This window comes from Drosophila hydei, unplaced genomic scaffold (genome assembly GCF_003285905.1).
Source record: "Drosophila hydei strain 15085-1641.00,03,60 unplaced genomic scaffold, DhydRS2 tig00000215-arrow-arrow-pilon, whole genome shotgun sequence".
Classification (NCBI taxonomy): Eukaryota; Metazoa; Arthropoda; class Insecta; order Diptera; family Drosophilidae; genus Drosophila; species Drosophila hydei.
Window position 1 is genome coordinate 956,340 of NW_022045687.1, and position 26,977 is coordinate 983,316.

At 43.6% G+C, this 26,977-nt stretch overlaps 1 protein-coding gene and 1 pseudogene across 1 annotated transcript in view; one reads left to right on the top strand and one right to left on the bottom strand.

Annotated features, from left to right (window-relative positions):
• Positions 1-26,977, top strand: part of LOC111595959 (neuronal acetylcholine receptor subunit alpha-7) — a 120,839-nt gene that overhangs the window by 39,057 nt on the left and 54,805 nt on the right. Inside the window, exon 2 of the mRNA XM_030223480.1 lies at positions 15,132-15,271. Within this exon, the coding sequence (XP_030079340.1) occupies positions 15,132-15,271 (140 nt within the window). The remainder of the gene's footprint in view (positions 1-15,131; positions 15,272-26,977) is intronic.
• LOC111592708 lies at positions 20,164-21,063 on the bottom strand (annotated as a pseudogene).

A 26,977-nucleotide genomic window follows, 5' to 3' on the forward strand; every position in this document is an offset into this window, starting at 1 on the left:
GCTGGTACTCATTTAGTCGATTAGAATCTCTTCGAGCTGTCGTTGACAACACCCAGTTGTCGTAATTTAATTAACGCAGTCTCAGCAACAACAACAGCAACAGCAGCACACGACATCAACCATCTGCTGGGTGTAACAAGCATTTATGGCCAGCATGAAAATGTAAATGAAAATGGAATTGCGACAGGAGATAAACACGTTGGCTCTGCTCACTCAAATATTTATCTGCCCAAATTACATTTTTCTCTGCTTTTTGTTTTGTATTTATAGCCATCTATCTGCATGCCGCTTTCTGGTTGATTTTATTATGGTTAGTATTTGCGCTTTACAGTCAAATAGTCTCATGTCTCATGTCTCTGGGTAATTTAACTAGCCATAAAGTTTAGCGAACAGCTTGATATGAGTGTTTCAGTCAGTAGTTGGGCAGGTAAGAGCTCCAACACGGCGCGAATTAACGACAAACTCCAATAAAATTTCACTATAATGTTTCAATTATTTTCACGCAATTAAATGGCAATTCACCTTGTCAATAGCAGAAAATGTATCTCGCCCGCTTCGGTAGCTTCTATAGTTTCAATGCAAAGTCGAGTAGAGTTCGATGGCTTCACAGCAGATCTTTTGTGCATGGAAAAACTAATTTGGTATTGAAACCCTAATAAGGTATTCAGTGAGAGCCGCCGACTTTCATCCCATTTGAAATGTATTGTAATGCTTGAGATGCGATTTCATTCTAGATAATAATAAGTAAGAGCTCTGATGGGGCTTTCGCCTTTTTAATGGCATCCACTCGGTTTACCTTTGCATATTTGCGGCTGCTGTGCCCGCAAATCTTGAGGCGGAATCAGCTTGCAGCTCGCCCGCTCATAAAACGCAGCCGCCTAAGGGGCTGGCAGGCCTTACCTCCAGCCTCCACCCGCTCTTCTGCTATTTTTTGCTTTTTTTGTTATCGTAAAAAACTAACCAGCCATTTGCATGCAAATACAAGCGAGACAAGGACACTCGATTGGGCTGGCACGGCCAGGGCGGGGTATGATCTGAGCTTGACGGCTGTTTCCGGCGGCAGGTTAGCCTGGTTGGCTCACGGATGCTGTAGATGATGATGATGATGGCGGCGATGATGATGCTGAGACGCCGTTTGCCTGTTATTAATTGCGCTGTTGCACTTCACAATTCGGCTTTGCATGCAGACTGCATGGCAGATGAGTAGCACTCCATGCCCAATTCGCGAACAGCCTCCCCACACACACACACACACACACACACAGACAGGCAAAATTGCCAAGTCATTTGCCAACTGTGACTCTGTATGCAAATTACTTTTGCCAGCATCCGGATGAGCGTTGCGGCTGTGTCACACAGCAACACGAATGCATGTTCTATGCGAAGGAAGTGGTGGCAGCAGGTGTAGTGTATAGGCTAATGCATTGCACGGTGCATCAACAACTTAGCCATTTCTCTCTCCCCCTCTGTCCCCCTCTCTTTGTCTCTCAATATCTGTTTTGTTTGTCTGCGGGGGGGCAGCGCAGTGAGCGAGCCAACGGCAATGAAGTGCAAAGTATGTAAATTAAAATTGGAATTTCGATAATCCGCGTATCAAATGAACACCCGATGCTATATCAACGGGTGGTATTTATCTGTACAACCGCAAACTATATACATTTTATATATGTGTGTATTTAAAGGGCTTTTAAGTCTCTCCATTTGCAGACTATGCGCAAAATTGCGCACATTTTAACAGCAGCAGCAGCAAAATGTCTGCAAATTTGCGAAAATATGCAAATGGAAACCGGCGAGCCGCTTAATGATGGACACGGCAGGGCAGCAATCGAACGATTAACTCGATTTGAGTGAATTAGAGTGACCAGTCAACTTCATAATTGCAAAGCTCATTGCGTGGCCAGCAGCCTAAACCGTTTGCGAATTGCAAGCGCTTGAACCAAATCTGACGATTTACATATATCCAATTATCGTTTGCTGCTACTATATAAGTCAATTGATTTGGGGCGCTCGTGCTAGATTGATCGATTATCGATAATTGTGTTCAATTAAAATAATTATGTATAAACTACAACTTTATTAAGTTGAAATTTTGAATAATGAAAAATTTGCAAGTTTTCGATAAATAGGCAGCCCTCTTTCGATAAAATAACAATAAGTTATCGATAATATATTTAAACCTTTTAAAAAAGTGGCAAATAAAGCTATAAATAACTGAGCTGCCATAACTTTGACTTTATATTAGTCAAGTATCGAGCATGTCAAGTTGTAGTCGATAAGTTATCGATAATACAAAAATTACTACCAGAGCAACCAATAATAAAACAATTATAGACATCTTTTTTTTTTACATATCAATCATCAACAACAAAACATAATTTTATCAATAACATCGACGACAAGTTATCGATAATATATTAATCGCTTTTAGAACAGCCAATAACTATACCTATCCACAGCTGACTCTTTCATTTGTTATATGTTAATGTCCAAGTCTAGAATCTGCTACAGCTTGCTAATATTATCGATAACAAGCTATCGATAATTAAATAATTGCTTGTATAACAATTCATAGACACAGTTATAGACAACTTGGTTGGACATCTGTCCATCATCAGGCTCCAAACGATATTTGCTTATCGAGTTTATCGATGAAAAGTTATCGATAATATAGAAACAGCCTTTCACCAGTCACATGTTAATGTCAAAGCTTAGAATCAATCAAGTGATATCAGACTGCCAAGCGTATCGATAACAACTTATCGACAGTGTAAAATAAGAACCAATATCAGTACCTATAGACAGCTTAGTCTTTTGCTATGGTCTAAGCCCAGAATCAACAGCGGGATATCTGTAGGGCATGTTGTAGCTGCAACCAGTCCATGTTTCTTGATGCATTACTTAATTATGGCTGGACTGTAAACAAAAGTTGTGCAATTGTTAACTGAATTAGGGCCTGTACGGCCTGCCAAAACTTTAGCTACTTAACTGATGCTGGCCAGACCACAGCGTGGTCTCATTTTCCGCACAACAACAACAAAATGACATAGAAACATGGAGCAGAACACAATGGAAGAATTGCAGCAGAGCCACGCGCTGCAATTGTGAGCAGCAACTGTGATTCCGGCATGAGCCAAAAGCATTTCAATTTCTATAAAATAGAATCGCATTAAAACAAAAACTAAACTGCCAGCTAGCTGGCTACGGATTACCCCCCTCGCATCCTAGCTGGAGTATGGGGTAAGGCCAAGCAGCAAGCAGCCAGCAGCCAACAGCCAGCAGCCTTTGCCTGTGCTTTAAAAATCGATGAGAGAATGTGCCGCTGGCCGTCTTTGCTGCCACTGCTGCTGCTGCTGCTGCTGCTGCCATTACAAAGACTTAACATTTTTATGCTAATGCAATGACAAAACCGACATGAGTTTGTGCTCCGAGTGTGAGTGGGCGGCGTGGGTGGGGCACGTGGGCGGTGCGGCAGGCAATTTAAGCATACATATATTGCATAACATTTATGTAGAGGCGCCCGATGCAACCAGCGAGCCGACAAGGCAGCTGCTGTCATTCGAGTCGACATTGTAATATGTACAAATAAGTAGAGCATATGAGGCGTATGATTAATATTTAAATCATGGCAGGAAAAAAAACAAAAACTGACTACGCCCGCGATGTAGTTGAATTCGAATGTAAATAAGAATGCGAATATGCAAACGGAGCACAAAAATGAAATTGAAATGAAACAAGAGACTTAAGTAATAACTGCTGTTATTAACAGGCAGGACTCTGGCAGGACCCAGCCACAACTACAAACTGTGTGTGAGGGTTTCACATTTTATTGCCCACATTCGAGCGGCTGCATGTTGATAATGATGTTGTGTCTGCCTGCCTGCCTGCCTGCCTGCCAGCTGGCCTGGGCCTGTGTTCGTTCGTCGTTCATTGGGATTGCTGCCAACAAGAAAACCTACTTTACAAACACACGAGCCAACGTTTCGCGGCAGCAGCTGACAAACAAAAGACATCAGTAAGAGCCAACAAATTACTTTTGGTCAAGACCGCATTTCGCAAGACGCAAGCCTGACATACATAAAAAAAAAAAACAAGCCACTAAATTCAACTTATTTCTTGCTGTTGCTGCTCCGCTCTGCGGCACGACAAAGTGTTAGACGCTGTCGCCCAAGGTACGAGAGTAAAGCGCATAAATATTAACATTTCTGAGATAACAAATCATTTGCTCTGCATCTGTTTGCTTATTTTTGCGGGTCTCGCTGTCGCTCGTGTTTCCCGCTTAATCTGCAGCTAAGTCCCAGAGCTTGGGCAACAAGCGAATTTGCTTAAATGTAAGCGGGTGGCGTGGCCGTTGCCATGCTGCATGGCCAACTGGCCAACTGCAGTTGCTGTGCGCCACATTAATCATACGCACCGCTGTCCGGCTGCTGCAAGGCACATAAACACGCCAACAAGCGAATGTCAGTCAGCTTGCCGGCTGCGGGTGCAGCAGGAGAAAAAAAGAACTAGCATCATGGCAAACTTTATAAGTTCAGCAAGTAAAGAATTATATGAAGTACGAGTTGTGCTTTCGGCGCTAGTGAAGTTAACGTTCAGTTGGGGCAACTGTTTTCGCTGCAAAGTGTTGTTGCCGTTGTTGCTGTTGTTGTTGGCGTTGCTGCTGCTGTTGACTGTTGGCTACGCGCTCAGTTATTCAAGAGTCTTAGTGTTTGCGCCGAGTCGACTTGACGCGACGCAACGTCCAAATGCAACTCCTAAAAAAAGAAAAGAAAAGAAAAGACGGAACAAAAACGGAAGCCGGAAAATGGCAAAAGCGCAAAGCGAAAAAGAAAAATGGGAGAAACACAAAATTAATGTAAATGTAAATAAACTCATAGTTCAAGTTGTGCCGCAGCCAACAGCAGCCAAGAGCCAACAGCCAACAGCCAACAGCACCCAACAACAAATGGTGTGTGTAAATAAAATGGCATGCATTTAGCATTGCCGCTAAATTAAAACCAAATAAAGCGTCCGCAATATGTTGACCATAAAAAAACATCAGGCAACGTCTGCAAAAGTGAGCAGCCGCCGCAGCAAAAGAGCAACTCGAATTGTGAAGGAAGGAAAGCCAGCTTGATGCTTGGATTACATTTAGCTTTTAGCTATAATATATATATATATATGTATATCTAATATATATATGTATATAATGCATGTATTTGAGTAATGCATTCGAATCATAAATTTTGGCTTGGCAGGTTGAAAGGCTTTCGTGAAATTGATAAATGCATGGCAAGAAGTAATTTTTAGAAATATTAAAACTAAGTTTTCACATCAACTAAACTGATAAGTTGAGTGTGCTAACTTTTCCAATTGGTTATCAATCAGCTAGTCAATCCATCAGTCTGTCAGCTACTTACTCCATTGAATCAGTAACTCAATTCATTCACTATTAATCAGTCAGTTTGTCGGTGGGAGACTCATGTATCAGGTGAGTCAATCCGTCAATCAGTCTACTTTTGAGCACTTCAATCAGTGAGTGGTCTGTCAATCATAATTGAATGAGCCGCTCAATCATAACTCAGTTAGTCAGTCAGTCAGTCAATCAATCAATCAATCAACCAGTCAGTCAGTCAGTCAATCAATAAGTCAATCATGAAATCAATCAGTCAGTCAATCATGCAGTCAATCAATAAGTGAGTCAGTCAGTCACTCAATCAGTTAGTCACTCAGTCAATCAGTCAGTCAATCAACCAGTCAGTTACTCAGTTAGCCAGTCAATCAATAAGTCAATCAAGAAATTAGTCAGTCAGTCAATCATGCAGCCAGTCAATAAGTCAATTAGTCAGTCCCTCAGTCAGTCAGTTAGACAGTCTTCTTCCTTGTTCAGTTCACTCAATCAATCAATCAGGCAGCTACTTAGCTCGTTAGTCAGTGAATCATCATTGTGTCAGCGTGTCAATCAGTTAATCAATCTCGTTATTCCAGTGACTCCGTCAATCATTCAGCAAGTGAATCAGTCATGCAATCAATCAATCAGTAAGTCAGACACAGATTTCAGCAATGCATCACGTCAATCCGTTGCCTGTTGTGTGTCAACCAATCATTTGCTATGTAAACTGCCAAAAAAGAACCTCCAACTGCTGTCCTCATGTAATGTAATATGACTACAATATATATATATATGCATATATATGTATATATGTATGTATCATTTTATAATCTGACCATGGAAATGTAATTATGCTTCAAATATAACAGATATGCATTATGCATATGTGTATATCTGATATGGAGTTGATGTGCTCAATGTCAAACGAGTGCAGTGGCCAGGCAAAGCTGATGTGATGGCAATTCAATATATTTTTATTTTTGGGTCGGGCGGGGGAAATTGACCCATTTCCTGCTGCTGGCAATACAGCACCGAAAACAATGAACAGGAAAAACAGCTTAATTTTCAAGTTCATTGGCGCGCAGACAGGATCAGCCAATGGGGATCAGGGGCAGTATCGCAGACACACTGCATCATTGTGTAGCTCAGGCAGGGGCGGAGGCAGGGGCAGGGGCAGGGGCAGGAGCAGGGGAAGGGACTGTGGCGCAACGGGAACGTGTGGTATGCCACTTAATATTGCGCCTGAATGGCTGAATGGCAGCCACTAAACAACTTCCGCACTTGAATGGCAGCTACAAAACCGCAGACAAGGCTCATGCCACCACGTGGCAGCAGCAGCAGCAGCAGCAGCAGCAGTGAGGTGGTATGTGAGCCATTGCTCGAAAGCCAACTTAAAACAATATTCTGCAAAAACAAGATGGAAAAAGAATAACGAACAACAACAACAACAACAACAACAACAACAGCAAATCTGTTTCACAATGCAGCAGCAGCCAACAAAGGCACTAACAATGGTAGTTGCATGCATAATAAACTCCTCTAGCTGGGGCTTTAAGGTTGCCATCTTACTGGAGCGAAAGAAGGGGGGGAAAGTGGAATGGATGAGAGCGCGGGCAGGGGAAGGGGCGCGGCAGAGAGGGAAAGCAGGCGACAGATGAGCGCCAAAATGCAGTCGAAAAGAAAAACCGCTAAGAGGGCGCTGAGCGCAAGATGCACGACTAGCACATACCCTAGCCTAATGGATGTTCGCTTGAGCTTGATTAAACGGAATTGAAGATCTTTATATAAGAGATAGAGAAGAGAGAAAATATTCGTTACACTTTGCAATAACCAGTTCATAGTACTCCGTCAATCAAAGCATATATGCCCTTCGCTGACAGATAGCTGCAGGGTATAGATACAGAGACAGCGAATAAGACTGGGCACTTGAGCACAAAAAGAGTCAACGTCAACGCATTTTGAAGAGTGTGCCATTATGCACTACACACACACACACACACATAGACACTGACACACAAGCATCTGTGAGTTTTAAGCTGGCTTTTCCTAAGCGTATTAACATTGTTGTTGCTGTTGTGTGTTGCTTGTCAGCCAAGCAGTCGCTTATTGCTTTGCTCATTGCCTGCAATTGCATAGTTGTATGTCAGCTTGCCAGACACACACACACACACACGTGATTATATAAACATATACAACACACACGTATATATATACATATACATAACGGATGTATATATCCGCTTATCAGCGCACGCCTGCCCGTGCTGGGTTTCAAATTATTAGTAGCTCTGTCTATTTGACTGGCTTGCTCTATATATCTCACTTCAGCCGCTTATCCCCTGTGCAGCCCGTTCCCAATCTGCTCCGTCAGTTGGCCCGTGGGCTTGCCAGTGGGTCGCGTCTGCTGCTATTCACTTGACGCGCTGTTTGTCACGGTTAATGCGACACTCAAGCATTTACAGCGGCAATCACAGTCGCAGTCACAATTACCTGCCCGGTCACAGTCACAGTGACTGGCTAAGGAACTGGCGTTGGCTTAGATGCACAAAGATGCCTTTACATAAACAAACTTACGGCGTCAGCACACCCGGCCAGTCGGAACTTGTGTGTGTGTGGGGGGTAGGGCTCCACTTGCCTCTGCCTCGCCGCTGGCTTTGCCACACTCGCCACTCGCAACACTTTGCTCGTTAGGGTTACATTCATGTCATACGCTAAGTGGCTAAAAGTTGTGCTTAGCCGTGTGTGGGCGTGTGTGAGCCGCCAAGACGTTTAATAAGTTTCTTGAACCTTGATATGTCTGTCGACACATCTTTAAATGAGTTTCCCAGCAAGGCGCAAATCAATTGTCGATATATAGCCGCTAGACAGATAGACCTCGCTTGCGATTGCAATTCATGTAATTATCTATTTCACTCTCATTAGAGCACTACCGGGTATCAAGCTAGTCGGGCACTGCCTTATAAATACTCTGTCTGCTGTTATAAATTGCTTTGTATATTAAAAGAAAATTTTAACAAATTTTCAATTAGCAAAATAAATTGTTGCCGCATAGCTGACAGCTTAAAGATCGAAATCGGTAAATAAAATACGAGAGAGAGAGAGGGAGAGAGAGACAGAGAGAGAGACAGAGAGAGAGAGAGGGAGAGTCGCAAACAATGGGCTAACTGGCAAGACGACATTTAAAGTACAAGAACGTGGCAGCACGAGGGTGCAAAAAGTTTTACGGCCAACAACAAAACTCGATGGAAAAGATAAAAATTAAATATTTTGGCTCTAGGAGGGCAATCGAGTTTGGGTGCGGGTGCGAGCTCGGGCACGTGACAAAGTGAAATTGTTAAATTGAAGGCTGTTAGCGATAAGCGAACACGCAAACAGACAGCCAAAACGAAGGCAGGAGAAGAAAAAAAGCACAGGTGAACGCATGCAAACAGGTGAAAAGTAGAGAAAAGGTGAGCAAAACTTTGCGCAGCTGATACGAACAGCCAGTGACAGGTGCTTGTTTTTTTTAAGAGAGAGAGAGAGAGTGAGAGGAGAGAAAGGAGATGTGGCCGTGGCGCATGTGGCGAGCACTTAACCCGTAACCCGTAGCCCGCATTGCGAGTCTGTCAGCTGCTGCCCGCGTGTGTGTGGGTGTGTGTGTGTGTGGGTGTGTGTGTGACAGTGCGGCTAGAAACAATTTAAGCATTTAACTTGGCTCGTTAACATTAATTTGGCTGCCCGTTTCCGGGGTTGGTTGACGCCTAGCACCTAGCAGCACTTCGAGGGTCGCTGCTGGCCAAAGGCAAAACACACTAACGAGTTGTCATCAGCAGCAGCAACAGCAGCGGCAGCAGCGACGGCAGCGGCAGCGCCTGCCCCAGCGGAAGCTGTTGAAATGCTTGCGGATGTTATGCTGACGGATGTGACGGAAGTGACCGTTACTTGGGCCATCCTGGCGAACCATTTTGCATGCGAAGCGTCAATTTGAGTGGCGCCATCAGCTCGCCCCGAGCCGCAGCTACTGCTTAATCTGGTCACGCCCACATGCGAGTGTCTCGGGAATTGCCAATGTGGCATGCAAATACTTTTAATATGCCCCAAGCTACCCGCAACATGCACAGCGCCTTGCTGCCGCACAATTATTATGCGTATCTAAAATTAAATCAGTTGCAGCTGAAGACAGCCAGATACCCACAGCCCAACCACCCACGCAAACAGCAGTGAAACTATTTAGCAATTGTTGTCGTCCTCCTGATTGTTTGCTATTGCGTATTGTGGTGTAATTTATGTACGCCTGGCGGTTTCTGTTTCACTTTTGGCAAATAAACGCCCTGGCATAGTGGGTGTCTGACAATAAATATTATTGAAATGTTGCTGCCTTGAAGCTGGGCAAACGGAGTAAGGCAAGCAGAGCGAGAGAGCGGGAGAGCGAGAGCGAGTGAGTCTTAGCAATAAGACTGTTTCTTTTAGAGGCTTACAACTTTGCGTTGGCAGCACTGCTCTATTTGACAACCCATTTAACAGCTGATAGTTTTTTTTTATTGAACTCAGCTAGACATTTAGCTAACTAGAGCAATGCTTCTAAATTGTTGAGATTTTTTATTAAATTAATTGCGTCAAAAAGGATCTGCACTGCTTCCACTTAATGGCTTGCAAAATGATGAAGACCCTTTTTGGCTGAACTGAGCTGAATTGTTGCATTTGGAGTCATTTGGAAAATTATTTCTTAAATTTAGTCGCGCTTCAACCTCCTGCTACAAACTTAGCTTAAATAGACTACAAATAGACTACAAATAGTCTTTGCTGGAATTTAGTTAGTTTATGCAATATTTAAATATTCAATATTTTATTGACTTAATGTTAAGCCAGACTTAACGCCTCGTCGTCTGACTGCAGTATCTGAACTGCAGCATCAAGAGACGTTGCCTCACACTAAATTTGCCAGCTCTGACTGGAGCATTTGACCTCCTTTGGTTGTGCTTACTTACATATATATAGATATTGATATAGTGGAGTGCATATGTATACAAACACATACATATCTATATATATATATCTATATATATATATATATATATATATATATATATAAAAGTAATTATATGCGTACACACAAATATAATTACAACGCTTTCATGGAGACTCTTGTGGGCGGCATAGACCAAATGCGCATAGAAGACAAGCACACAGCTATGCACGCACACACACATAGACACACACACATAGACACAGGCCATTTCGATTAAATTTCTGGCACGACCGCGACTTATCGGTCCAAAGCTGGGCGTTGGGCGTTGGGCGTTGGTTGGTCGTGTTGGTGTCTGTTGGGTGCGGCATTAGTGGATTCTGGTTGCTCATTTAAAGCGCCATCCAAGGGACATTACATTTTATTTCGGCAGCGCGCACGCTTTCGAATTAACTTGCGGCCTCATTTATTGCATTCCGAAAATGATTTCGTATAATTTTGCCGTTAACGCGTAAAATTTTAATGCGCCGAGAACTCAACTTTGGCCAGTGGCGGCAGGTGGCGTGCGGCGTCTGGCGTGTGGCATTCAGACCAATTCCGAGTTATAGTAACAGTTTTCGTATTAGCTGTATAATTAGCTTACCAAATCAAGTTGTTTTTAATGCCCAGCAGCTGCTCCACAGAGCGGGGCTCAAGGGCACTCGGCTTGAATGGTGCTTGGACTGAAATATTAGATCAATTGCCATGGAAATATATATATCAAGCAGCAGCAGAGGAGTTAGAGGGGGCGAGGGCGAGGGCGAGGGCGAGGCAGACACTAACAATATGGCATAGGTAATCAAATTTATTGCGATTATTACATATTCTGCATGATAATGCAGGGCTCTTGCCACTCGCCACTTGCCACTTGCCATTTACCGCTGTCAGTGTCAAGTGGTTGCCAAGTAGCCGCAGAGTGTGTGTGTGTGTGTGTGTGGCATGCATAATTTATGGCAAACAGCCTTTAGCTGTGGGCCGACTGCCGGCAGCATGGCTGCAGTCATGCAACCTGCCTGGCTCAGTCGCCCGCTGTGCCACGCCCACTGCTGTAGCAAACAAATGCACAGCAAATGCGTCAATTTTGTGACTGGCAGCGCAGGCAAGCTCAAGCTGAGACCGAGCCCTTAAGCTGGCTGCCGACTGCCGGGGCGTGGCACTTAATTGAGCAATTAATTGCAATTAGCCATTAAATGTTGTTGCTGCCAGCGGCAGCAGCAAGATTTGCAAGGCAGCTCAACTGGCTGCCACTAGCTACTTGCCACATGCAACCGCTAATGGTCGACACTTTAGTGCCTCTCGCGGCAGCAGCAACAAAGCTTCGATTATGACCAAGTGCAAATGACAACAAGGCCGCACGTAGTCCGCTAATGGCATTCATTAATATGGCCACGACAAGCGCTGCCGCCGCCTGCCGAAAACAATCCACTTGCCACGCCAAACACCACAATCCAATCACACATGGCCGACTGAGCGAGTGGGCCAAGCGAGTCTAAACACTTCAAAATGTCGCCTACGTGATCTGATTTTCACTCTTTATGGTCGCAAAATACGAAATTAACAAATTTCGTTGTAATGCATGACAGAGTGGCTGAGCGTGTGTGTGGGTGGGTGGGCGTGTCAAGGTCACACGAGAGAGCACAGTGAAGCCATATATCCGTATCTTTGGCAAGAGCAGCACGAGAGCTGGTCACACTGCGACTTCATCTTGCTGAGTTCCATGACTGAGCAGATTTTGATGGCAGCCGAAGTGCTTTAAGAATCACCCAAGACCCTGCTCAGAGTTGTGGAATATCTGATGGGGATTACAATGCAGATGTTAAAATAGATATGCATGAATAGATAACTAATTTTTAAGAAACGTTTCTTTTTGAGCACGCTTCATATAAATGTCAAAAAAATGTATAAAAATAAAACACGTGCAACAGATTTGATTAGCTGAGTTGGATTAATTTTAGACACGTGAAATATGAAAACTAAAAATATAAAAAAAACATAAATTTTTAAAATATTTTTGAGTTATTTTATTTTATTTTAGACACGTGAAATATGAAAACTAAAAATATAAAAAAACATAAATTTTTAAAATACTTTTGAGTTATTTTATTTTATTTTTATTAAAGCAATCTCAAAAGAAGCTGCCAACGGTCCGCCTGGTGGCCTAGGCTTGAGGCAGAGTCTCCAGCTCGAGATGAATTCTGCTGATAAGTTCAAGTTTATTTGAGGAACTTCAAATTGTTTTCTAGCTAAAGCAAGCTATTAAATATGGCTTAAATTTTGTTGACTAAATGCTGTTGGCTTGTGCCACATAAGCATATCAGGCGATATGCAACGATCGCTCAGACAAATCAGCTCAAAGTCCATAAAAACTTCATTAAGAGTTAGCAACTATTGTGCTTAGTTTTTGGCTATTTAGTGACCGAATCGATTCTCGGAATGCTAATTGAAATGCCGAAACGCTTACGCAGCTAATACAGTTTGAAAAACTACTGCAACGGAAATTATAAATGCGCTGCCCCCAGGCGGCTATGTGGCAACAGCCATTAAAAGTCTATCAATATTTGCAGAGCAAATAAATTTATGTAGATTTCACACACACACACACACACACACACACACACACACACACACACACACACACACACACACACACACACACACACACACACACACACACACACACACACACACAAGCTAGCGCGTAATTGAAAACTTTTGGCCTACGATTGTTGCTGGCTGACAGCAGTAGTTGAGGTGAGGAGAGGTGGGCTGGGGTGGCGTGTGGTGGGTTGCGCTGAGGTGTGCAGCTGTGAGGCAAACAGTTATGAGGTGTAGTCGTCTGTGTTCGCATTGGTAAGTGCGAACAGTTGTGAGGCAGTTCGATGCCGGCCCAGACTCGGCAGCTTCACGTGCTTGAGCATGATGCAAAGTTTTTGGCACATCAATAAACTAAACTTGAATGGAGTTTGGGGCGTCGACAGCTGGAAATGTGCCTTAAGCATGCCATGAATTATTTAGTTTCTGTTTACCTTCCACTCTATGCCCGCCGGCCACTGGCTTCGATTCCATTTTATTTCACTCTGTTGCCATTCAGCTGCAACTTTGGCCAATTGCGAGCACGTGCCACACTGGCCGCCGCCTTGATTGTCCTTTAATATGCACCGCAAGGCGCCGCAGTTTGCGCCGTTTGCACTCTGCTTCCTAAGTAATTGTCCTAATTGACCTGCCTGCCTCTAGATGCACCAAATTACCAGTCAAACCTATCGCATTAACTATCCAATTTCCACAAAGTTTCGCCAAGCCGCCCGCCAATCACAATCGAAATCACATTAAGAACTGCGATTCGCAGTTGAATTTTCATTAGGAAATTTGCAAGACAAAAAAAGCTCTTAAGGCAACTTGCGTATTATGCTTTATAGGCCGTAGTTGAGTACATGAGAAGCTCAGAGAAGGGCGCAGCGAAATCGTTAAGCTAATATTACTTACATGAGAATCGCATAGAAAGGCGCTGTAGCTATATGTGTATAGGCCTTACTTGAGCACATGAGATGCGCTTAGAAACGCGAGAGATTTATTTAAGAGAATCGCATAGAAAGGTGCAAAGGCTATAAGTGTATATCCTACGCATGTGAAGCGCATAGAAAGGCGACTTGGTTGCATATATGTCGAAGCCTTTTTATTACTTCAATATAGATATGCATAGGATGGATTTGAGTGCCTGAGAAGCGCATAGAAAGTCGCTTTAGATAGCGGTAGTTTGCCTTCCCTATGAAAGCAGAAAGAGAATTTCAGCATTAAAAAGTTAAACAGAAATGAGTTAAAGCCTGTTTCGTATATATTTAATTAAGAGCAAATAAAACATTTATAAAAAGGTATTCCGAAGTCCTAGCTGTCGGAATTGTGTGAATTCATAATTTTTAGAGTCTTAAAATCAAAAACTCATTTGTAATTCGACACCTGTGGTTGGGCGTGCCTAAGCCTAGGCCAATTTAAGAGCTTACACGCTGTTTGGCTCCTAACAAGCACACGTCCTGCTGCCACATGCCACACGCCACATGCCCCCACGGGCTAATTTAGACGCCGACTTTAAGCCAATTGTTGAAGCGAGCAGGAAGCGCAATGCTAAGCTCATTGGCTTCAGTTCAAGGTCCGATCTATGAATATTTTTCAATAGCAGCGCAGCAGCCCACCTGCAATTACAAATGTCAGAAGTCGTTGCAAAAAAAAAAAAAAAACCATTGGAAGGGAGGAGAAGAGCATCCCCTTGCCATGGCTGCCCTTTGTAAGCTGCAGAGGCAACATCAACGCAGGAGGCGGCTGTAGTCAGGTGGTGCTGCTGCGGCTGGGACTGTGGCTTTGGCTGTGGCATAAGCTGCTGTGGGGCTAAAGCTGTTGCCAACGTCAAACCAAACCAAAGCCACTTATTGGTTGAACAAATTTAATTGGCAGCAGCAACAGGGGCAATGCTGGGGCCGGGGCTAATGCCAATGCTACGGCTGGCGTCGAGGCTGTGTCGGGCAGCTAGCTGTGGCAGCAACAGTGACAGTGGCAACAATGCCAGCGATACGTTAATGCAGGTTAAACTGCCGCCACGGCTGGCCGACCCTAAGCCCAGCAGAAAGTCGCAGTTCCATAAAATTCAATTGAGTTGCAAGTCGAAGTTGAAAGATTTTTCCATTCTTTTCTATTTTTGGTTTTGATTTTGTTTTGTTTTTTTTTTTCTAATGCTCCACTGACTTTAGATGACAACTCACCTGTTTCTGTTATCTCCTTTGCTTGCAGCCAGCTCGGCTGGGCCGCACGAGAAGCGCCTGCTGCACGCTCTGCTGGACAACTACAACAGCCTGGAGCGGCCCGTGGTCAACGAATCCGATCCATTGCAATTGAGTTTCGGTCTAACACTTATGCAAATCATCGATGTGGTGAGTACATAGAATAGTTTTATTCCAACCTGCCAGAAGCTGACAGAAGCTGACACCAAGGCGAATCCAGTCATGCCTCATGGCAATGATCTGCTAAAGTCTAAGAACTCCTATCTCTATAGCTCTTATTTGCACATGGATTGAACAAGGCACAGTCCGTTGAGCTGCCTACCTCGCTTGCCTTACCCCACTCACTGAATGCCAACTGCCGTTCTATGAGATTCTCATAAAATTGAACTTTTCTTACTACCTAATCGCCATGGCTAAGCTATGCAGGGTATTTTTGGGCTGTTCAAGTTGTTGCAAGCTTGTAGCACGTATATACAGGGTATAATCAGGTTGTTCAAATATTAAGTAAACTTGTTTTAGACTAACATTGCTGACCGGAATTTGAATTTATTTAGCTGCGCCCAGACTTTTGACTAAGCTAAAAGCTGAGCTCAGCTGACAGTCGGCAAACATTTGGTAAAATGATGGCACGACACCAATATCTGGAGTGACACAGTGCCCCAGTACAATCCAGTATAAATATGCCCACTCTCACTCTCACTAGCTCCCCATCTCCCTCTCTCCAGTGTGCTCGAGTGCTGTTTGTGTGTGTGTGTGTGTGTATTTATGAGCTTTTTGCAGAGGCTCTGCTGATGGCTGCTGCCGATGAACGACATTATGCGCCAGAGATGCCAACTAGCATGGCAACTACCAAAGAGCCCAAAAACTCCAGCGACGCGTGCAAGACAACAGCACAAAAATTATGCCATGAGTGCACATTATGGCCATTAGCCAGAAGTGCCAAGTTGCCACCGTCGTGGATTATTGTGGCAGCATCAGCAGAACGGAGCCCAAGTGCCGCCACTTGGCAAGGCGCAAAATTCTACAATTTACTCACTGCGCTCGAGTTAAGAGTTGAGGCATAAAGTATTGCCCGTCCGCCCGCTCGTCGATTGCTTTGGCCGCCTCAAACGCTGCCGGATTCCTTAAGTGGAGCATACGAAATGCTTTTAGGCCCCTTAATGACAAGTGAATAAAATGTTTTGGACGCAACTGCTTTCAGAACTTTAATTGTGATTTGATGGCAATTCAGAAAATTTCCAGCCACATTTGATAGGCGTTGACATAGTTGGGATCTAGTCAGAGTTTGAGTCAGTCTGGCTCGTGCTCAAGCCAAGGCTGACACAGCTAAAGTGATACAACTTTCGATAACTATAACTCAACAGATCTTTGAGTTATCGATAACATTTTGCTGCTCAAATATTCAGTAAGGCTTGCCGTTTAATCGAGATTTATCTTATGTCTATCAAAAATCTGATTACATGAGTTTCATGATTCAATCTGACGTCATTTTTGACAAATTTAAGTTGCAAAAAATTCTATGGCAACAAAATTAACGCGAATTTTTAGATGCCATTGGCCTCTGTTCCAGGCGGTGGTCTCCCAACTAACACACACACATACCCACATATTCGGTTACCTGTGTGTGTTGCACTCGTGTATTTGTGAAATGTTGCAAGTTTGTATAAGCTCACCAGGTGAATGCAAATAGTGACAAAGCGACCGTAATTGGATGAAACGGAAATGAGGTAGAAGGAAGCGAACGGGCGGAATCTCTGCTGCTGCTGCTGCTGTTGCTGCCCGCTATGCATTTCACCTGATAAAGTGAGCTTCGAAGTGCGCTAATTAAAAGTGCCGTTACCCGCAAAAAACAGCTGCACGCGCGGCTCACTTTGCCCCGCCCCTTCAGCCACAATTTACAAACGGTTTTTGATTACAAAGCAAGCGCTGAGTGGAGAGTAAAAAAAAAACAGGGAGAAGCTGTCGCTCCTTATAATCGCGCCCAGCTTTAACTAGACAAAGGTGCACTGACGAAAAAGAAGAAGCAACACCAGGTAAAAAACATAGTAGACAGCTTAACAAAACCACAATACAGCAGCCACACGAACGATAACAGCGATGATAGCGAGTAGAGAGTAGAGAGTAGAGAGTAGAGAGTAGAGAGTAGAGAGTAGAGAGTAGAGAGTAGAGAGTAGAGAGTAGAGTAGAGAGTAGAGAGTAGAGAGTAGAGAGTAGAGAGTAGAGAGTAGAGAGTAGAGAGTAGAGAGTAGAGAGTAGAGAGTAGAGAGTAGAGAGTAGAGAGTAGAGAGTAGAGAGTAGAGAGTAGAGAGTAGAGAGTAGAGAGTAGAGAGTAGAGAGTAGAGAGTAGAGAGTAGAGAGTAGAGAGTAGAGAGTAGAGAGTAGAGAGTAGAGAGTAGAGAGTAGAGAGTAGAGAGTAGAGAGTAGAGAGTAGAGAGTAGAGAGTAGAGAGTAGAGAGTAGAGAGTAGAGAGTAGAGAGTAGAGAGTAGAGAGTAGAGAGTAGAGAGTAGAGAGTAGAGAGTAGAGAGTAGAGAGTAGAGAGTAGAGAGTAGAGAGTAGAGAGTAGAGAGTAGAGAGTAGAGAGTAGAGAGTAGAGAGTAGAGAGTAGAGAGTAGAGAGTAGAGAGTAGAGAGTAGAGAGTAGAGAGTAGAGAGTAGAGAGTAGAGAGTAGAGAGTAGAGAGTAGAGAGTAGAGAGTAGAGAGTAGAGCAAGTCCGTGAGTTTCTCTCTCTTTCTCTCTCCCTCCTTATCTCTCTCTCTCTATGTCCCAGCTGAGCTTCTTCTTAGACGGTCAAGCTTGCCGTGCAGCACAGCGATTACAAGCAGAGTAAAGATATCATTGTGTGCTTGGCCTTGGCCGGCTGCTAATTAAGTTGGAAACCCGTGCCGAATCCCAGAGCCAGTTAATAACATTTCGCGGGTTGGAATTGAACGAGCGTAGGCGACGGCACTTGACAGTAATAGTAATGTGCTATGCCAAGGGACGTCGACTGGCATTGGCATTGGTATTGGGCCTGGGATTGGGATTACGATTGGGTCTGGGCAGGGGCAGGGGCTTGGGCTTGGGCTTGGGTCAGCGCTTAGGTTTTGGTGCGCTCGGCAATGGCAGCTCAGTGCTTTGACTTTGGCTAATAAAAGCATCGCATTGTTTGACAATTTGCCATTGCCATTGCCATTGCAGACTTTTGGGACTTCTTTTGGGCCACTAGAAGCCGAAGCCGCCACCTACTGCCACTCGCCCTCTTGCACTCTCGCATCCTGTGTGTAGTGCACTAGTAAATTACAAACATAAATCACTTGATAAGTGACGCTTACGCTGCCCCCAGGCTGCCAGGCTGCTGCTGCTGCTGCTGTTCGTGTAGGAGCAGAAACTTATCAGCTAAACAGCAATCAGGTCAGCAATAGCAACAGCCAAGTACTCATCCCAATGGCTATATGTGGGCGTGTGTGTGTGTGTGTGTGTGTGCAGTTGCACATCTTTTTGTTAAGTTCACTCGAACATAAATTTCTTTAGAATTGTCAATGGTAGCAGCTGCAGCGCCTTAAGCCCACAGACCGAAAACCCTCCAGGTCTCTAGTGCGTGTCACTCCCACTCTACGCCCCCCCCCTCACCCCCTCTCTCTGGCTGTCTCTTCGATGCTCTGCCACACATTTATATATATAAATATATTCCACTGTGTGTGTAATGCTTTTGCTACATACTTGCCTTTTTAGTATCCACCCACACGCGCTGTCATTTGTGCAGCACTTTTGTTGCACTTTGCACTTGGCATTTAATGGATGCAGCATTGTGCGAAAAAGAAAGAAACTAAGAAGCAAATGTTGCAAGTAGGTGGCAACTGGCAACTGGCAACTGGCAACTGGCAACTAGCGACGACTGTGCGGTCGCAGTGACTACGAACAGGAACACGAACACGAACACGCTGCGTATGAGTGATTTTTATGCATCAACAATATTTGTCACACTCGAGATGACTTCAGCTGAGCCCTGTAAGTGCGTGGGCGTTGATTGTTTAATGACATCATTCAGCGTAAATGATTTCTTTACTGTCTGCAAATCTTTCTACAATTTTTTCTGTTTTTTTGTTCGCTGAATTCTTTTATTTGCAAACATTTCATATCGATTTTGGCTCGAAGAATGCGTCAAGACAAATATTTTGATTTGACTTTGTTTTGGGTCAAGCTATGCGGCCTTTTAACTTGTTACTCATTTTCAGCTGACATGCGTCTCCCTGTGTGTGTCTGTGTGTGTGTGTGTGTGTGTGTGTGTGTGTGTCTCTGTCTCTGTCTCTGTCTGTCTCTGTCTCTGTCTCTGTCTCTGTCTCTGTCTCTGTCTCTGTCTCTGTCTCTGTCTCTGTCTCTGTCTCTGTCTCTGTCTCTGTCTCTGTCTCTGTCTCTGTCTCTGTCTCTGTCTCTGTCTCTGTCTCTGTCTCTGTCTCTGTCTCTGTCTCTGTCTCTGTCTGTCTCTGTCTCTCTCCCTCTCTCTCTATGTCAGTCTATCTGTCTGTCTTGGTGGCTGGCTTTATAGCCTGTGTCATAGCCACAGTCATGTCTGCGGCAGGAAATGGTGTGTGTGTGTGTGTGTATGGCTCCAGCTCCAGCTCTGCTCCTGCTCCAGCTTCAGCTTCAGCTTCAGCTCCAGCTTCAGCTCCAGCTCCACTTCCACTTCCACTTCCACTTCCACTTCCACTCAGTCTGTGTATTTTAAAGTAATTTTTATGCTGCTTTATGTGGGACGTGCCTTTTACGCAATTTGTCTACATTTATGCGCCCCCCATTGGCCGCCCTCTGCTTGCAACACCTGCTCGCTTGTCGGCTTTTGTTGGTTTATGCCACAAATCCCAGCTAGATGAAGTCCATAATGCCGAAAAATACGAAATATTTGTATCCGTTTCCGCTTCTCTCGTGCAGCATCAAAAACAAAAATTGTGCGTAACTCTCAACCCCACCACTACGCGCCCCCAACTCAGCACCCTCTCTGCCTGCCTGCCTGCCTGCGTGCGTGTGTGTGTGTGTGTGTGTATCGAGCGATAAGATGCAGAGCTTCCAACAGATTTGGTGGCTTTTTATTGCGCTGAATATGTGCGTTTAGCTGCTGCGGCCTCGATTCGCTCCCTCGTTTATTTCTTTTTTTTTTGGTTTTTTGTTTTTGTTTGTTTACCAAGTTAAGCCGAGGAATTTGGACTCGGAGCCAGCTGCCAGCTGTAACGAAATATCTATTTGTTGAAACATTAACCAAGCAGCTGGGCAGCTGGGCAGCCGGAGTAGCCGAGTCGCCGGGCCGCCGAGTCGTCGTCGTCGGCCATCAGCTACTCGCCATCGTCGAACGGATGTTGACGTATGTTGAAGACTTGTCGTATCTCCGCCGAGGTCTTGCCATTGATCATCATGGCAACCGTGCGGCAGGTAAGCTCCAGCAGGCCTTTGATATCCAAATAGTTGGCAGCGAGCATCAGCTGGAAGAGCATGGCCTGGTCCACCTTGCCGATGAACTCCTTGTCCCAGCCGCTGATGGCGCCATGCACGGCCACCTCAGCGTCGTCCGGCTGCGGTTCATCGTCCCTATGGTGCTCCGCCCAAAAGATCACGTGACGCAGCGTATTCGAGCTGACATTGGACAGCGGCACCACCGTATTCTCATCGTCGTCCAGGCCGCAATCCTCCAGCATTGTTTTGATGGTCAGCGAGCATTTGGCCGCCTGTACATCTGTCTCGAAGACCTCCCCATCGGAGGACTGCAATTTGATGCGCTCCATTTGGCCCCACAACGAGTTTACTGTACAAATACTGGAGTCTACTGTGCCTACGTATACAATTTTAAATGGGAATTTTTTGTTTGGATATTTGACTTACTTTGCAAAGCTTTCGCCAGCAACTGCCAGACGGCCTGACTGCCTCGCCTCAAACTTGACTATAGACTATATCTGCCTTTGATTTGCCCAGATATCTATGGCCTGGCCTACTACACCTCGAATGATGTGTTATTACATCAGGCTGGGAGCGAGCGACATTTCAATGCACATCACGTCGCACACCTCATGCTGGCAAATCACTCTAAGCTCACACACACACACACACACACACACACTCGCGCACTCGCACGTCTGTTGGTCTTTTCTTTTTGCGCTTGAGTGCAGTGCCGTTGTGGCATACGCGGCGTATGCGCAATTTGCTCGTCGTCTTCAACAACTGCTTGCGGCTGCTGCCACAAGTATTCCGACATTAATTGAGAACGTTATATGCCAGACACACGCACGCACCCCGATTCGACTCGGGCCTCTAAGCAGTTGCCGCATAGGGTGTTCCGTGTGTGCGGTGTAAACAAGCAAATAAAAATATTGTCTGTGGTTATGCATATATAATAATAATATCTGCAAGGCAGGGCTATAAATAGGCAACGGAGAGGATGTGACCGACTAGCAAATACCCATTTACGCATGCACAGCTTGACGCTGAGTATGACTGAGCCTAGACTACAATTACAGCTGTAAATCTTGTTGCAAGCCACATGCTCTGTTACCATTTAGATATAATAAAAGTAAAGTTAATTTTAAATGCCTAATATTTGGCGTTAAGGGCCTTTCAAAGTATATGCAGGGTATTTTGTAGTCGATACCTCGATTTGTTTGCTAGCTTTCACTTCTTTCGCTCTTTTTCTACTCACTGGAAATGGGAAATCAGGGTAAAATGGCTTAGGCAACTGTATGCAAAAGGTAAAAGAAGGCCTAGCAGACTCCATAAAGTATATATATCTTCTTGATCAGTATGACGAGCTGAGTCAAGCAGTATTTTGAATAGTAGAAACTTGTGCTTAGGTAGACACAACTAAATGTTATTTTAACGCTCTGATAATTTGATTAAAAGAGTCTATTTAGCAGAAAAGTTATTCTACTTAAGACTCTGGGTATCTCCTAGTCGGGCATTCCCGACTTGGTGCACTCTTTCTTCAGCTGTCCGGATGCTTTGCCACTTGCCAGTTCTGCACGTCAGATTGTCGCCAGTTTGCTTCAACTTTCACCACGCCCTCAACTACACTGATTATGGGCGTGGCAAGGAGGTTGGGGTAGGTGTGTGTCATTGGGCAGGCAGCTAATTAATATGTTGAAGTAGTATTAATTACGCTGCTGTCCGCACTGGTTTGAGGGTGTTCAATCAACACAAGTGACAAGTGACTCTGTGCACGCACGTACACACGCATACACGCACACACACATGTACACTTAGCCAGAAGTAGACAGCTGAAGCATGTGCGGCTGCATAAAATATAATAATAAACAACTAGTTAATGCCTCACATATCTAATTGGCAATTAACTCGATGCGCCTATCGTTTTATAACAAATTACCACTCAAACAATAAGCCCAATTTAACCAGCAGACGAACGAAGTCATTGAAGCGCCTTAAACCAACCCGCCCAGTGGTTAAGACGAGCGCAGCTGCTGCGGTTTGTTGACCGACCGGAAAGGGAGCAAGAGAGTGAGAGAGGGAGACAACCATTGTGCACGATTGCAATGCAAATGTGAATTGGCAACTGTGCTTTGCATGCCATAAGCAGAGCAGGCGGGCGGGCGGTCCGTGCAAATGTCGTAAATTGTGCAAAGTTGAGACTGTCAACTGTTGACACTTTATGTGACAAAATAGCTGCATTTATGTTCACTAAAACTAATGTTTGTATGTCGCAACTCCCAACTCCCAACTCCGATCTCTCTGTCTCTCTCTCTCCTTCTCACTGTGTCTGTGTTTCTGTCTGTGTAACAGTTCTTCACACAATGCATGTAATTGCTCCTGCACGCACCGTTATGCAGCTGGCAACACAAACTCACAGCCTGACTGTGAGTGACACAGCTTAAAGTAATGACTGCCCCAAGGCTAATCGATTAAGCTTCTGTCGCTGTATTTGGACCAACAACTTGCCCCCCAGCATAAGTTGACTTAATTGAATTGAATACCAATTAAGAGTCATGCGCTTAGATCAATTTTAGCTGTGCTGAAGTTTGGTTAAAAATGTTCAGTAATCAAACTGATTGATTGCAAATGCTTAAAGCCAGGCTGCGATTAACCTAATAAGAGTAATCAGCTTACGCCATTAAAATGTCTTTTTAAGCACTAGTGAGAAAAAGACCAAGACTGATCAGCTATCGAAACACTTACATACAAGTGTGTACAAGCATATATATGTTTACTACATTCTGCTTTACTCTAGCATTTGTCAGGAGAGGTTGCGCACTTTATATGCTTGTCTCGCTCACTCACTTGCAAATATGAAAGTTCCATTAAGCGAGCAATAATTTGAGTTAGTCATGATCGCTACGAGTCAGAGTAGATTAGACATAACTACACAATATTTTATACATATGTTCTATCTCGTTCACACACTTGCAGACACAAGCAACTTCCACTCAGGACTCAATTATCGAAGTTAGTCTTGATTGCGGCAAGTCTCATTTTCAATTGGTTGCGTTTATCAAAAGAAAATAAATATATAGACACAATCACTGCATATATATTGTTTATATAGTCTATAGTCACTCGATTATAATCATTGAATTTTAAATATTTTATAAATATAAATGTGAGTAATTATAAAAAGCGCCCACAGCGTAAAAGTATGAATAAATATGCGAGCGTTAATGAATTGTTGTGTATATTTGATGCGCGCGCTCGATCATAATCGCTGGGTCGCTCGGTTGCCATATGAATTCGTAATTTTGCGAACTGTTTTCCTTTTTTCTCTTTATATTGCGCATGTTTTTGCTGTTGTATTATTTTACTTTATTATTATTGTTCTTTTTTTTGGGTGGTTTGCCTGCTGGCATTAAAACAATTAAATATGGATGAGGGCACGTCGCTGAAATATGTTTCACTAAGTGTCGAAAAACTTTGGCATATCAAATTACGCGACGTTCTAACAAATAGAGAGCAGGCCTCCGCACACACACACAACCCACACACACAATCACACAAAGGCAGGCATACCTCTATCTACGTCCTACCACATGTCCAGTTGTCTTTGGTTGACCACCGCGAAACATATTTGCCATATGCACATGTCAGGCAACTGTTCATGTCTCTCTCTCTGTCCCGCTCGCTCTCACTCGATATCTCACTCTATATCTCTGTTTAACATATTATGGGCATAAAAGGCATTATTAAAGCACGCACGCAGCCGGCGCAGATAAGTATGCTACACATTCAGCTGGGCTTCATACACACGTGTTTAAGTATCTCTGTGTGTGTGTGCGAGTGTGTGTGTGTTTATGGATGCATGTCAGATTGTCAGCCGCATATGATACTGGCCACGCCCACCGCGCAAAATGGCCAACAGCCATAAATTATACAAATAAACAAAAGCACTTTATACTACAAGCCGCAACGCCCACCCGCCCCCCTTTAGCCCACCTCATCAGCATCTTTGGTTCTTGCCATTCAAATGGGCAGCAGCATAAAAATACCATATTTTTTTTTAATATTTCCGAGCTATTTGTACCCTGGTAATTTTGCAAATGGTACAATCGGGTATGCAAACGAATGATTTCATATATATATATATATATATATATATATATATATATATATATATATATATATATATATATATATATATATATATATATATATATATATATATATATATATGTAGACGTAGACGTATATATATGTAGACGAGCACTAACTCAGAATCGAGAATAAAGTTAGATTTACTTGCTCAATTATCAGTAAAGAGTATCCAAACGTCTATATAAATATACGTATATGTACGTATGTATTTGCGTATGTATGTATGTATTGCATATGAAGCTGTTTTATATGTTTGCTGCGTGTGTGTGTGTGAAGCGCTTATTAACGAGACTTTTGCTCGACTTGTAAACCAATTTTGTGCACAATTCACGCCATTTACTGCTGTTCTTGTTGCTGTTGTCATCAACAGCGGTCACTTGTGTTGTGTGTTTGTTCGGAAAAACAAAAAGAGAACAAAAAAACACATTCATATTTAGCATGGAATAAAGCAAAAAGTTAATATCATTAATTAATTGCATGCCAGGCGCATAAACGCTTAAAAGGCCATTCACTTATTTATGCTACATGCCACTTTTTCATTTTTCATTTTTCAATTTGCCCTGACGGGTTAAAATAGTCTGCAACAGAGTTATAATAACTCTTAATGCATATTCAGCTTACGCCATTTTTAATGCCTTTTTAAGCACTTGTGAGGGAAAGAGAAAGAGCGATCAGCTATCAAAACATGTACATACATACAAATGTGTACAAACAAATTTATGTGTACATTGCAGGAGCTGCCTGCTTTACTCTACCACTAGCCAGCAGAGTTTGAGTATAGATATACTTCTCTCGCTCGCACACATGCATATGTGTAACTTCCAATCAAAAAGCAATAATGAGAGTTAGTTTTGATCGCGACGAGTCAAAGTAGAGCAAACATAATTTCGCAGTATTTTATGCTAGTTTTCTGTCTCGTCCACACACTTGCAAATATGTAACTTCCAAGCAAGCAATAATCAATGGAAGTCTAGATCGCGACGGGTCGGAGTAGAGCAAACACAGCTGTACAGCATTTTATACATATTTTATGTTAAGCTAGATATAAAATGTTTAATTATAAGTTTCTAATTTGAATATTCAACAAAAATATGCCAACTCAATTCCTTTAATCGCCAGCCGGTAAGCTTTTATAGCAACTGTAGCCAGTTCTGCCCTGCTTCCATTCTCTATCTCTTTCCCTCTTTCTCTTCTTCCTTCTATTAAACGTTGACCACAGCATCTGTAAGTATGTGTGTGTGCGGTTGTGTGGTTTGTTTACCGTTCTAATTAATTGTTGAGTTGCTTTTGCCCACACGCTTGCCTCTTTGCATTCGCTTCTGCCCTTGTGCATGTGAGTGTATGTTTGTATGTATATATATATGTATATATATATACATATGTGTGTCTGTCTGCTGCTCATTTAAAATTGCATTTGACGCTGAACAAAATGCGGGCAAATTACAAAATATTTATCGCCAATGCCAACACGTCCGACGCAATCAACTGACCCCTCCTGACCAACACGTTAGACCCCTATTGAATTTAGCATATATTAGTTTTATGCAATGCCACAAAACAAGCCTTACCGCCGGCCCCGAGCAGCCGCTCCTGCCCCGCTCAATGCCCAGTTGTCTTTTGCCATTTGCCTCTATGCATTTCCAGTTCCAGTCCGAAAAACAATCATTTCTGTCAGCAGGCATTCCATTCGCTCGCTCCCTCATTCGCCCAACGCCCTTGCTCACTGTTTTACTCTCGCTCTAACGCTTGGCAATGGCAGCACCCGCCCCGTATTGCATTTGCGTTTCGTTTCGCTTTTTCAAAGTTTGCTTATTTCCCTCTTTTTTTTTATTTTGACAAATTTGCTCAACAATTTGAACTGCTAACTATGGAAATTTACAGTACGAGCACACATGCATTTGCCCGGCTGTGTGTGTGTGCGTGTGAAAGCTTTTAATTTAGTGCATAATTGCGTAATCAGTGGGGCAGGGGCAAGGACAGGGCGCGATGCAAGCAATGTACATATTATGTTCAAGCTCGCCCACCCGAATTTCTATTTTTTGTTTTGTTTCTTTTTTTAAGTGTGGCTAGAAATAAATTCAATTAAATCCAATTAAAATAAATAAATAAGCCAGTTTCGTGGCGGCGTTAAATTAAATTTGGGCGCAGCATCAAACAGAAACGCACAGGGAAACGGACGCACGGTCCGGAACAAGTCCATGAATAGTTCGAATGTGGCACAAATTATTTCTGAATTCGGTTTCGTATCGTTGCACAATCTCTCGCCATCACCCCTACGCCTCCCTGTCACCCATCAGCTG